Source organism: Amblyraja radiata, chromosome 6 (assembly GCF_010909765.2).
Source record: "Amblyraja radiata isolate CabotCenter1 chromosome 6, sAmbRad1.1.pri, whole genome shotgun sequence".
In the NCBI taxonomy this organism is placed as follows: domain Eukaryota; kingdom Metazoa; phylum Chordata; class Chondrichthyes; order Rajiformes; family Rajidae; genus Amblyraja; species Amblyraja radiata.
The window spans coordinates 104,664,454-104,678,517 of NC_045961.1; the positions used below are offsets into that span (position 1 = coordinate 104,664,454).

Below are 14,064 nucleotides of genomic sequence, written 5' to 3' on the forward strand. Positions count from 1 at the left end.
TCCCCTCGATGGAAGGGAAGTCAGAGTTGATGATGGACTGGGCAGTGTTTACTACTTTTTGTAGTCTTTTCCTCTCCAGGGCGCTCATGTTGCCGAACCAAGCCACGATGCAACCGGTCAGCATGCTCTCTACTGTGCACCTGTAAAAGTTAGAGAGAGTCCTCTTTGACAAACCGACTATCCGTAATCTTCTCAGGAAGTAGAGGCGCTGATGTGCTTTATTAATAATTGCATCAGTGTTCTCGGACCAGGAAAGATCTTCAGAGATGTGCACGCCCAGGAATTTGAAGCTCTTGATCCTTTCAACCATCGACCCGTTGATATAAACAGGACTGTGGGTCCCCATCCTACTCCTTCTAAAGTCCACAATCAATTCCTTGGTTTTGCTGGTGTTGAGGGCCAGGTTATTGTGCTGGCACCATATGGGCAGTCGCTCGATTTCTCTTCTATACTCTGACTCATCCCCATCAGTGATACGTCCCACAACAGTGGTGTCGTCAGCGAACTTGATCATGGAGTTCGCACTGTGACCGGCTACGCAGTCATGAGTATAGAGTGAGTACAGTGATATCTCTTCAGATATCTCTATTAGATTTTTCTACACCATCCGCCCTACCAGTGCAGTCTGAATCATTGAAACACTATCCAACAAATATGCTCATTGATTGATTGGTTAGAATGTGCCTTCATTCAACAAGGTCTTGGTGAGACCACACCTGGAGTATTGCGTACAGTTTTGGTCTCCAAATCTGAGGAAAGACATTCTTGCCGTAGAGGGAGTACAGAGAAGGTTCACCAGACTGATTCCTGGGATGTCAGGACTTCCATATGAAGAAAGACTGGATAGACTCGGCTTGTACTCGCTAGAATTTAGAGGATTGTGGGGGGATCTTATAGAAACTTACAAAATTCTTAAGGGGTTGGACAGGTTAGATGCAGGAAGATTGTTCCCGATGTTGGGGAAGTCCAGGACAAGGGGTCACAGTTTAAGGATAAAGGGGAAATCCTTTAGGACCGAGATGAGAAAAACATTTTTCACACAGAGAGTGGTGAATCTCTGGAATTCTCTGCCACAGAAGGTAGTTGAGGCCAGTTCATTGGCTATATTTACGAGGGAGTTAGATGTGGCCCTTGTGGCTAAAGGGATCAGGGGGTATGGAGAGAAGGCAGGTACAGGATACTGAATTGGAGGATCAGCCATGATCATATTGAATGGCGGTGCAGGCTCGAAGGACCGAATGGCCTACTCCTGCACCTATTTTCTATGTTTCTATGTTTCTATGCTCATTGGAAGCAGCATCTGAAAATCAACACCACATGAATCATCCCTAATGCCGATCATTTCTCCAATCACTCCACAGATCTACAATTCCCCTCCTGCACTATGCCATCCATTAATTTCCTTCCGATCTCTTCATGACATTTTTATAGAATTTTGTGTTTGCTTTGTTATCAATTTCCTCTACTGCCTTTTTTGTAACCAATCTCGATATTGACATTCTATCTGTATGGCTGTATGGTGACCACACATTTCACTGTACCAACTGGGACATGTGACAAATAAATGTATCTTGATATTGGAATGGACAGTCCCAATAATGTTCGAACGGCTCATATTGATAACAACGAATGTGTAGGAAAGAACTGCAGATGCTGCTTTAAATGAAGCTAGACACAAAATGCTGGAGTAACTCAGCGGGACAGGCAGCATCTCTGGAGGTCTGAAGAAGGGTCTCGACCCAAAACGTCACACATTCCTTCTCTCCAGAGATGCGGCCTGTCCCGCTGAGTTTCTCCAGCATTTTATGTCTACCTAACAATGAAGGCAGGTCTGTCTGTCTGTCTGTCTGTCTGTCTGTCTGTCTGTCTGTCTGTCTGTCTGTCTGTCTGTCTGTCTGTCTGTCTGTCTGTCTGTCTGTCTGTCTTTCTTGCTCAAATATTTTTTCTCACCTCTCCTCTCTCTCCCTCTCACGCAAGCACACACACACCACGAAGCATTCTAATATAAATTTGAGGAATTCCGAACATATTTTACGAAAAACTGCACTATGAGACCAATCTTTCAACCATCTTATTTACAACTATACCGTGAGTTTATATTGTGTAAGGGACGGAAGAGCACGCTGTTTTATTAACCTAGTGCATCTGTATCAGTTAATAGATGTGATAGCGTGAGTCCATCTTGCTGTTGAGTTTGGAGCCGTGTCTCAGCTCCGCCCGCTGCACCACTCGGTTTACTGGTCCCACCCACAGCCACGCCCTCTTTTGCCGGGTATTTAATTCTCTCTAAGAGGGGCCGAAGTCCAACTTCCTTGCAGTGGGTTTGTTGCGAGGTTCTGTACAGAAACAACCGGGTCACACTTCCCAGCGGGATGATGTCGGCGGTTTCACTCAGTCTGTTCCTGGCCTTAATAGTCCGTGAGTAATGAGTTGGACAAATTCCTCACGCGTTTCTCAGTGGTATATCCCCTACACCATTCCCCTTCTACCCACTCTAGAACCCTCCCAATTTATTTCCTATTGATAATTAGAGTAGGGGATTAATGGTCAATAATTTATCCTCGCCATTCATGCCTTTTTTTAAATTTGCAGGTGTCCATTCCGATGTCGTTCTCACTCAGCCCAAGACAGGGACCGCCACTCCTGGAGGCTCCATCACACTGAACTGTAGTGCCAGCGGGTTGAATGTTAGCAGCCACCATATGCATTTGTTCCGTCAGGTCCCCGGGCAGGGGCTGGAATGGCTGCTTGCCTACCGCAGTTCTTACACCAATCACTTCGCTCCGGGGATAGAGAGCCGATTTACTCCGTCCACAGACAATTCGAATAATATGTTCACCGTGATCGCCAGGAACCTGAGGATCGAAGACACCGCTGTCTATTACTGTGCGAGACAGTGGGGGGATCACGGTGCTGCAAACAGCGACTTCCTCGTACAAAAACCTGGACACCTAGTTGTATCCTGCTCCAACCTACAAGCACCGTAGGAGAGGCCGTGTGAAGCAAATTCAAATGAATTTTCACCACTTAAAGTTACATGGATTGTTTTGAGAAATGTCCAACTGTCTTCAGACCAATTAACGTTATTTTATATGAGCTTTAGAAGAACAGCGTATAGTTTTATAAGTGACAGCGAAGAGTGCCCTGGGACATCCTCTGTTAGCTGTACATGCATCAGTTCTTGAAGAGCGAAGTATTTGACATGGCATGTTTCACTGTGTATACTGGATGGCACAGCGGTTCCTACCAATACAAAAACATCCACAACCCATAATACTGTGATCTGGGCCAGTATATGATATTTTCAATTCAATATTTCATACAACAGGAGCATAAACATGTCCAGGAATATTTCCGCACATTTTATTGTAGAGGTAACTTGAGTTAATTTATATTTTATATGTAGATGATTCTCATCACCTTTCGCTGCCTGTTTAATACACGGCGCCGTGATATGTGATTATTGTTGGAAATGATTTTTTTAATGCATTCATTGTTTTCAAAGAGCAATAAGGCATTTGCTTTAGATGTGAAATACGAATAATTACAGGATTTTTGTTCTTTTTTTGCCTGCCTTGTGCAGATCATGTTATTGTGTGAAGAAACCCATAGAATGTAACACTGTGACTATCTTGACTATTGGGGAGGAGGCACCATGGTGACGGTAACCAGCGGTAAGAAACCTCATCCTATTCAGTCTCTAGATGTATCCAGTTGTAATTTTAACCTATATTTCCAATAATTATATTAAATTGTTCTTCTACATTAATTACCCATTCATTGCAATGTTGGATCGATGTTGCTTTAGAATGTAATGTGATTTTGCTGCAGTGAGATTGCCGATTTAAACGCCTTATGTGCTATGACTTTCAATCCTTTGACTATGAAGTGGATGCGGTTTAGTTCCAAATTAGTGGAAAAATGTGCATCAATTTGCTTTCACTAGGCTTTCTAATTGTTTGAGATTGTTGTGGTCCTTGATCTGCGATTCATCGAACTGTATTTTCTGATCAACAGCAGGTATTTGGTCTCAGTTTGTTTCTTCTCAGCGCATATGAAACAAACGACAGAAACGGATAAATACTGGGTGTAAAATGGTCACGTTTTTAAAGTGTATGTATTAATTGGTGGAATCGCCTTGCCACCTTTAATCCAATCGCTAACAAAACTTGCATGGAAGAAGGAAAAATATCTTGCAGCAAAACACAGAAGTGCAAGGGTCAGGGTTAATTGCGCAGTTATATATCTTGAAGTACAATGAATAGGAAGGAATAGTGGATGCTGATTTATGATGCCGATTGACACAAAGCTGGAGTAACTCTGCCTCTCCCGCTGAGTTACTCCAACTTGTTTTGTCTATCTTGAAGTACAATGAGTTGGCCATGTGAACCAATGTTACAGCAAAGCTAAGAAAGCAAAATCCGTGAAACGCGATCTATAGAATGACAATGTACCGGGTGTACTGGGGTACAGAGGAACTGAAGGAAATTCACATTAAATGGAAATGTTAATCCACGTGTATTGTGTTATTCATCTTTATTTCAACAACGATTGGCTCTGTGGTCATTGGAACAATGAATTTCGGTGGTCTTTAGACAGAGATATTTGGATTTTTGTGAAGAAGTTCAGCAAATTTGTGTTATGCGATTCATCCCATCGGCGGTATGATTCAGCCGGTCATTGTGGGAGACGATATTGTTGCGCAGTTTGACGTGTTTGTACGTTCAATTCGAGTGGCAGCGACCGGGTATTGCTGTTGTATGACGTGTCCGATTATGTTATTTCAATGAACGCAAAGAAGATATATGTTTAAAAATAAAAATAAGAATATATTACTAGAAATCATAAATAGGAACAGTAAATGTTGCAAACGCCTACAGGGTCACGCAGCCTGTGGCGAAAGACAAATCCCATAGAGGGGAGCCGAATGGCAAGTTGTAGCGCCAGAGACCAGACTTCGTTCCCGAAATCAGGTGCAGACTGTGAGAACTGTGCGTTCTCCCTGTGGTTTCTTACTGGTGCTCAGCTTTCCTCCCACAACCCAAAAGAGTGCAGGTTTGCAGGTTAAATGACCTGGGTGATTGACCCGGGTGGGTCGGGGGTGGATGCGATAGTTCGATAACGTGGAACTTGTGAGTGGCCCTGGATTTGGTTGGCAGAAGGGTCTATTTCTATGCTAAACCTCTACTGAATTCGCCATGGTTTAGTCCCCCAACGATAGTCGACATGGAACATGCTTGGTTTTCTCTTTCCACAGTTGCTACCTAACCTGTTTTATGTCAAAGATCACGAGTTTCCCCATTTGGAAAATGCGTTGAATGTATAATGGGGAGATTTCGGAACAGTTATAGTTTTGGAATAATGTTTAATCCATGGATTTATTAGAATTTTATTATAAGAGAATTTGAATCCATGTTTGTCTATGGCTCCCAATGTCATTTAAACATAAAATGTCCCTCTATTTGGTAAATTGCTAATAAAAAATGTCAGTTTTACGAATAGTTACGGTAAAAAAAAAGAAGAAAAATTGGGAAATGAAATGGAATGTTGGAAACTAAATTTTCTCTGCTATTTTAGACAATAGACAATAGGTGCAGGAGTTGGCCATTCGGCCCTTCGAGCCAGCACCGCCATTCAATGTGATCATGGATGATCTTCCCCAATCAGTACCCCGTTCCTGCTTTCTCCCCATATCCCCTGACTCTGCTATCTTAATTTTAATTATAAAACAGGGTATCTCACTAATCCTTGAACAGAGTGGGAATTGAAATCGATGGCTTAGTGGAGGGTTTGAGTGACGTTCAAATTTACATTTGCATTTATTTAATTAAAACATTGAATTAGCAACATTGGGCATTTTCACTATTAAACGTAGACTACTATATGACTTAAAACATTTTCCTGTTAAAGTCACGAAGCAAACTCAGATATTGTTTTAATAGATTGCAGGTTGTAATTTATAATTGGTATATTTTGTATTCGTTTCCTATCGGACAGAGATACAATGTTAATCATTCGTTCTTCAGTGCCGATGACATTGTAAACGTAAACTCGTTTTAAAGATGCTGGAAACGGAACTGAGCGTCATTGCATAAACATTAATTTTAATGGCGTATTATTGAATTCATTAAGGCAATGGTGCACACAGACAAACATTGAAACCTGTGCCAATTTATTTAATTATGAAGTATTTACATGTTCTTACAATTTACATGCTACATTTAGTTTCCAGAAGTTGTGGTACATAACCTTTATTAATTCAGATATTATATTGAGAGAGTTATTTTTAATCCTTATAATGCAATCTCATACATGTGTTTAATCTGGTATGAATGTAATGTTCTTGTCGGCCGGTTTGTCTTTCGGAATTTACTTGCAATTACTGTCGGCAAATGATCGGTATATTTTCGTGAGTGATGGGACAACAAAATACAGAAAAAAGTGACATTTTAAGTGTGTTATTTGTCGTTAAATAACAGAGCTACCATTTCAATCCCATCCACCCCCTTAGTTGGTTTCGTTCGATGGACACATTTAAGGCCAAATTTCACGAACAAGATTGTGATTGTTTATTTTTGTCTTCTCCCAAATTATGTTCGGGAGCCCGACATGGAAAACTCGTTACCCTTCCATTTTATGTAATTTTGTCAGATAATCTCTGAACCATTTATAAAACAAAAACTCTTCCCTCTCCCACCAAATCAAAAGTTTCGCCATGGGCAGGCACAGTGGCCCAAGCGAAACCTACCTAAATTATTCAATTTTAATTAAATAAATGCTAATGTAATTTTGAACGTCAGTCAAACCCTCCTTTGAACCATTGATTCCAATTCCCACTGTTCACGGATTAGTGGGATACCTGTTCTATAATTCAAATAGCAGAGAAAATGTTGTTTCCAACATTGCACATCATTTCACCGATCTCCATTTAGTTGGGTACATGGAACAACCCCTGACACAGACTGGCCCCTATCCCCGAACTCTTCATCCTGTACCCAGACAGAACTCATCGACTTCATTGTCTACAAACTTTGACCATATAATCAAATTCAACGGGTCCATCCCCGACACATACCTCCTCTTTGTTGATCTCACCATCTCCATCGCAGGAGATAGACTATCGACTGACATAAATTGCAAATCTACGGACTCCCACAGCTATCGGGACTTCACCTCTTCCAACCTTGCCTCCTGCAAAGACTCTATGTCCTACTCCCAAATTCATCCGTCTCCGCGCAGCTGTTCCCAAGATGAGTTGTTCCATACCAGGATATCCGAGGTCCTCATTCTTTAGGGAGCGGGTATTCCCCACTTTTACCATAGACGAGGCTCTCACATGTGTTTACACTGTATCCTGTAGTTCTGCCCTTACTCCATCATCCCCAGTTGCAACAAGGAGTTTGGTGAGATTGTAACCCATAGGCCAACGTTAGTTATAGCCACTGAGTATTGAGCATTCCTGAGAAACCCTGGGAATTTTACAGTAATTAATACTGGAGCCCTATCGATATATTTCCAACTCTAATATGGACAGTAACTGCCAGATATTGGCACCCTAAGAAGTTTTCAGCCAATGTTTTCCAAGGTGGGATCAAGGCGGAATGATTAGCTAATAGTTGATGATACTCAGGTGAAGTTGCATGAAATAGAAAACTGGTTAACGAGTTTAACATTCATGTGGCCTTTGCCTTGCAGCGGCTCCATCCGCGCCCAGCCCCTTCATTCTCTTCACCTGTGAGGATCACGGCTCCAGTGGTTCGTTCACCTATGGTTGTTTGGCGTTGGGCTATTCCCCTGCGGGCGCCAGTGTTTCTTGGAAGAAAGATGATAAACAACTGACCACCGGAGTGAAGGACTACCCGGCAGTGTTCAATAAGTTGGGAACTTACACCCGGAGCAGCGAGTTAACCATCACCGAGGCGGAGGCAGGGAGAGGCGACATCTTCTGCGTGGTTCAGCACAACCAAAAAGACTATGTAGCGAAAGTACCAGGTTCGTGTTGGGGTGCAGCGCGAGGCCGAGGGTAGAGTTGAGAGTCGAGAGTCAAGAATGTTTTATTGTCCTATGTCCCAGATAGAACAATGACATTTTTACATGTATACATGCACACATACTCAAAACAAACAATAACAGTGCAATCATGATAATAATAATAATAATAATAATAGTCTATTGTAGTTCAGAGCATATGAGATTGTAGTGTTTAATAGCCTGATGGCTGTAGGGAAGAAGCTGTTCCTGAACCTGGACGTTACAGTTCTCAGGCTCCTGTACCTTCTTCCCAATGGCAGTGGTGAGATGAGTGTGTGGGCAGGATGGTGTGGGTCTTTGATGGTGTTGGCTGCCTTCTTGAGGCAGTGACTCCGATACATCCCTTTGATGATGGGGGGTCCGAGCAGGTTATGGATTGGCCAGTGGTCACAACATTTTGCAGCCTTTTCCGCTCCTGGATGTTCATGTTGCCGAAACAGGCCATGATGCAATCCATATAATCCGCGGGATTTGACAGCTGGAGATAAGTACTTGACTTAATGTGCCCTGTTCGGTTTTATTCTTCATGTCACACTGACTGTCGAACGCTCATCTGAGCTCCACGATCCAACAAGTCAAAGACAGACAATTCATGTCGATATAGTGATGTGAAAGTGTGGCTGCATCCACAGATGCCATGTAACATCTGGAACACTGATAAAACTCCATTCTCAATTTAACTACCAAAGGCTTAAAGTCTCAATAGAAAGTGACACATGCCTTATCCGCCAAATTATTCCAGCCCTTTGCTTCTTTTTTTAATCAAACAACATCTGCTGTTGTTGTTTCGATAAAACGGTGAGTTTTGTTTCGTGGCACCGAGGGGCGAGAGCGATATTCATAATACTGAAGCACTGTCGTTCGTTCTTGTGACGGAACGAAAGGCGGTGCTTCAAATATCGAGACAATTCACCATTTACAAAATCATAAAAAAACAAAAATGTACTTGTAGAGAGCTTGAAAAGAGCTGATTAATGTATTATCATCACCAGCACATCCATATAATTCGTGAGGAACTGATCTATCCATAGATAGGTTACATTTTAACTCGCGATCAATCGAAGCGGCTGAGTGCATCATGTTGAGAACATTATCAAGAGTATTAAAAGCACAGACACAGTCACAGAGAACAAAAGCAGAAGTCGGCCCATCACATCCCTGTGACAACGACTTACCGAGCTATAATGTTAACATTTACGAGCACTCGATGTACCGCGATAAACAAGGAATTTAGCAGCATCTCGGGAAGTCCAAGTCCAGGCTACTTTTAATCAGAAAAAGTGATTTAAAAAAAATGTATTTATTTATTTTTTGGTCAAAATATTGGGTGTCATTATTAATCGATGATAGTTTATGAGCAATTCCAATGAAGTTTATTTTCTTTCAGTACATCATCCTACCGTCACCATTACCATAAGTGCCCTTGAGGAAATCAAGCGCAGCAGAATAGCGATCGCCGTGTGTTTGGTCAACGATTTCACTCCAGTGAAATTTACTGTGAACTGGCTGAAGAATGGCGAGTCATTGGATTCTGGCATCGTCACCTCTCCTGCCTTCCAGGTGAACGGTAACGATAACTTCTCGGCGACCAGCCAGTTGACATTCCCAGCTACAGAATGGTTCAAAGGTTCCGTCTATACCTGCCAAGTCAACCATGGAAAAGTTTTGAAAAGCCAAAACATCAGTAGATCTCCAGGTAAGAACATTACATAGACTATATTATTCAAAAACTAAATAAAATAAAATCATTCCTAATGTTTCACCAATCTGTGATAAATGTCTGTGTCAAGAAGCTACCATAGCGCATTCTTTTGTTTTTTGTACAAAAATCCAAAAATTCTGGCATGGAATATTTGATATTTTTTCAAAATTAACTAAAATAAAACTGGTACCAAAAACAGAATGGATCATTTTTGGGATATCGGAAGGTATCCCTGAATTAAACGTGTATCAGAAGAATTTACTCAATTACGGGCTAATAATGGGAAAAAAGCTCATACTTAAATTCTGGAAAAATGCGCCCACACCAACAATAAAAATGTGGACATCAAATATGTTTGAAACATTACATCTGGAAGAGATGAGATTCCTCTTAGCAGGAAAAGCAAACCAATTCCAAAAGACGTGGTCTACGTTTATGGACCTATTACAAGCATGAGGTGCAATAGTAATTTTAAAAATAAATAAATAAATAAATGATATCAGGACCTGGTAATGGGAGGTAAAACGACAAAAACAGACTTGGTTGGTAGTCTTTCTGCGGAGTTTAATGTTATAATAGAGCGATTGTCCTTACTTACTTTTTCTTTCTTTTCTAGGGTCTACTTTCTTACTTTACTTCCTTCTCTAACTTCTTTTCTAAGGGGCTTTCTTTTCCCAACACTCTCTTGCACTTCACGACTCTTGCGCACCTTCTTTACTTTCCTTACTTCTATCTTTTTCTTAAAGCTTAAAAAAAAAATGAAGCGGTACAAAAAATGTATTAAGATATATGTGTTGTGTGTTATTGTAATTTACCGTACTTCTAATAAAAATAAATAAAATAAAAAAAAGATCTCCAGGTAAGGAATACATCCGTGGTATGTCTCGGGATATTAGTGTAAACATTAGCGCTCACGGTGGTAGTACTTCACTGACATTGTGAAAGTCTATGTGTAGGAAGGAAGTACAGATGCTGGTTTACACCGAAAGTAGAAACATAATTCCAGAGTAACAGCAGGTTAGGCATCTGCACAGAAAAGGAATAGGTGACGATTCAGGTCGAGACTCTTCTTCCGACTTAGAATCAGAGGAGAGGGAAACTAGAGGTATGAGAATGTACAAACAAATGAATGAAAGGTATGAAAAGAACAAATCAAAGCCAGCAACGATGAACAAGGAAAGGTCGAGGCCACATTGGTCCGTTGTTGCTCTAGAAATGGTGATAACGAGTAGATACAGAGTGAAACGAAACAGGACCGCAGTGAAACTAGTCGGATAACGAGGGTGGGAGGTGGACGGAGAGAGATGAAATGCAAAGGTTACTTGAAATTAGAAAAGTCAATATTGATACCTCTGAGTTCTAGGTTGCTGAAGCGAAATATGAGGTGTTGTTCCTCCAATTTGCGTTTAGCTTCACTCTCACAGTGGAGGAAGCCCAGGGCAGAAAGAACAGTGTGGGAATGGAGCGGGGTTTTAATGTGTTTGGCAAGCTGGTGATCGCCTAGGGCAGTGATTCACAACCTTTTTTAGCTCATGGCCCCCTTGGGATCTTTTAATTTTTCTGTGGCCCCTGACATTATTAGCGGAAAAAAAGTACTTCAATATTATAATACCTTCCATAAAAATATCAGTGTCTATTAATTGCACATATATTCTCTTTTATTCTATTCCTCAAACATCAAAAATATTTCAACTACATAGATTTAAATTTATTAGAACTGAAATTTAGGAGGCAACAGGGTGGTAGCTCTGTGGCCCCCTTCATTGAACCTGTGGGCCCCTAAATGCCAACATTTTTCTGTGGCCCCCCTGAAATTTGCCATGCCATTTGGCCCCAGGTTGGGAATCACTGGCCTAGGGCAAGGCGGACAGAACGAAGGTATTGAACGAAACGAACGCCACAGTCTGCGCTTTGATTCACCGATGTACAGGAACCCACATCTACAACAGCGGATACAGTGGTTGGTGGAGGTGCAAGTGAACCTCTGCCTCATCTGAAAGGACTGTCGGGGTCCCTGGATGAAGTGGTGTGAGTTACAGTACTCCAGCATTGAGTGCATATCGCGGTTTAGCCCATGATGCCATCTCCCATTTCATTTATTGTGTCGCACAGAGACAAAAGTCAGTTCATGACGATTTAGGGCCCATGTTCACAGAATCACTACTTAGAAGGGGACATGTACACATTCAAGTTTTGGGGGCAGATGATTGGTGTAAACCTTCGATCCCGGTTACTCCTGCAAATGCTTATGTTCACATTAATTATTGTGCCACAGTTGATGATTCCTGCGGTGAACCGAAGATTACAATCCTTCCTCCACCTGTTGAACAAGAGTTAATGGAGATGACCGTAACATTAACCTGTCGGGTATCCGATGCACCTTATGGTATCACAGTATCTTGGAACCACGAAAAGGTACATTTGGAATCAGAGATCCAGCCCACAGGACATGCAGATATCGTAGAGAGCAAAGTCAACATTTCAACTCGTGACTGGCTGAGTGGGGATTATTTCGAATGCGTGGTGAGCCATGATGTTATGCCGACTCCAAAAACTGGACGAATCAACTGGAAGAAAGGTGAGACGGTGTAGCTGCAGAGAGGTGCTGTGGGCCAGAGGTGACTGGACCACTTTTCTTCTGAGATAAAGCTGATATTAATGATTGAGATCACTCCATCGGCGAAGCAATATCTATACAAAATGAAATCGTGCTGAGACTTCACTGAGTCCTTGGTCAGAGCTGGAAAAGAGAGAATACGAGATCACTTTGCATGAATATGAGGTGCGGACAGGTTACTGGAAACATCGATGATAATTTGCAGCGAGAGTCAGCGTGCGGCCACGTTGTCTATGGGCTATGGTACAATATGGGTATTCAGAGCATTGCAGCGTTTGTTAAATAGCCCACAGTGTTGTAACTTGCAGGAATATGGGTTTGCCTACCAAATTAGCATGTGGTGATGGTGGGAGTAAATCGCAGATACTCTCACTTGTAGGAGAAATGCCCGTTTCGGAGCTAGGCACATGAAACTAGTTACTCGAAATTAAAAAAAAAAAAAACCATCAAATGCCGTATATCGGAAAGATGTCACCTTAATGTAGATCATTTAATATTGATTCCAATGGTCTGCATCTACACAGACATTCGGAGGGATTAGATATAACGCCGAGGAAGGCCGCAGTCAAAGAGCCTAGGAATGTTTTGTTTTCCATTTTGCTTGTATTGTCCAGGTCAAAATGCCCATTTCAAAATTCCCTTTCCCCTCTCAACTCCCACCAACATAATCTCTGTAACATCCCACGTCATACAAAAGCATCTCTTACTGTCTTTTTGCGTACACACCATATAACCATATAACAATTACAGCACGGAAACAGGCCATCTCGGCCCTACAAGTCCGTGCCGAACACTTATTTTCCCCTAGTCCCATCTACCTGCGCTCAGACCATAACCCTCCATTCCTTTCCCATCCACATACCTATCCAATTTATTTTTAAATGATAAAATCGAACCTTCCTGCCTCCACCACTTCCATCGGAACCTCATTCCACACCGCTACCACTCTCTGAGTAAAGAAGTTCCCCCTCATGTTACCCCTAAACTTCTGTCCCTTAATTCTCAAGTCATGCCCCCTTGTTTGAATCTTCCCTACTCTCAGTGGGAAAAGCTTATCCACGTCAACTCTGTCTATCCCTCTCATCATTTTAAAGAACTCTATCAAGTCCCCCCCTTAACCTTCTGCGCTCCAAAGAATAAAGACCTAACTTGTTCAACCTTTCTCTGTAACTTAGTTGCTGAAACCCAGGCAACATTCTAGTAAATCCCCTCTGTACTCTCTCTATTTTGTTGACATACTTCCTATAATTGGGCTCGTATAACGTGTTCATTGTTTCCTGCGATCCCTGAATTCATTTTAGAATTACATCATTTGCATCAATTTTGAAAACGCACGTCAAAAAGCATCACTTTGTAGTCTCAACATTCTCCGCTGGCATCCACTGACTACTCCTGCCATGGTTTGATAAAGTCTCATTCAGTTGCTCTTGGGAATTGAATGAGACAGATGAACCAAGGTAGAACTGCATTTAGTAATAAATGACAAAAGGAGCAGGAGACGACCATGGTCATCAGAAATAACACGGATCAGAGAGGGCGAATGGCTTGATCTTGTGTTGTGAGTGTGTGAAGTGATTTATACAAATCCTCTGCCGTGCACAGGAGAGAAGCACATTCAGGTGTATATGTCTGAACAAAGAGACAAGGCACTAAAGGGGAATGCAATGACGATAATACTGTCGGTTGGCAGTTTACTGATGTACGGATATATTAG

General features: G+C 41.9%; 1 gene segment (V, D, J or C); it reads left to right on the top strand.

The window, feature by feature from the left end:
• Positions 1-2,309: 2,309 nt before the first annotated feature.
• The window catches only part of LOC116974671, a 12,257-nt gene continuing 502 nt past the window's right edge, over positions 2,310-14,064 (top strand). The window contains 6 exon segments of the C gene segment in view: positions 2,310-2,418; positions 2,593-2,896; positions 3,613-3,674; positions 7,696-8,004; positions 9,419-9,727; positions 12,009-12,311. Of these exon segments, the coding sequence occupies positions 2,373-2,418; positions 2,593-2,896; positions 3,613-3,674; positions 7,696-8,004; positions 9,419-9,727; positions 12,009-12,311 (1,333 nt within the window).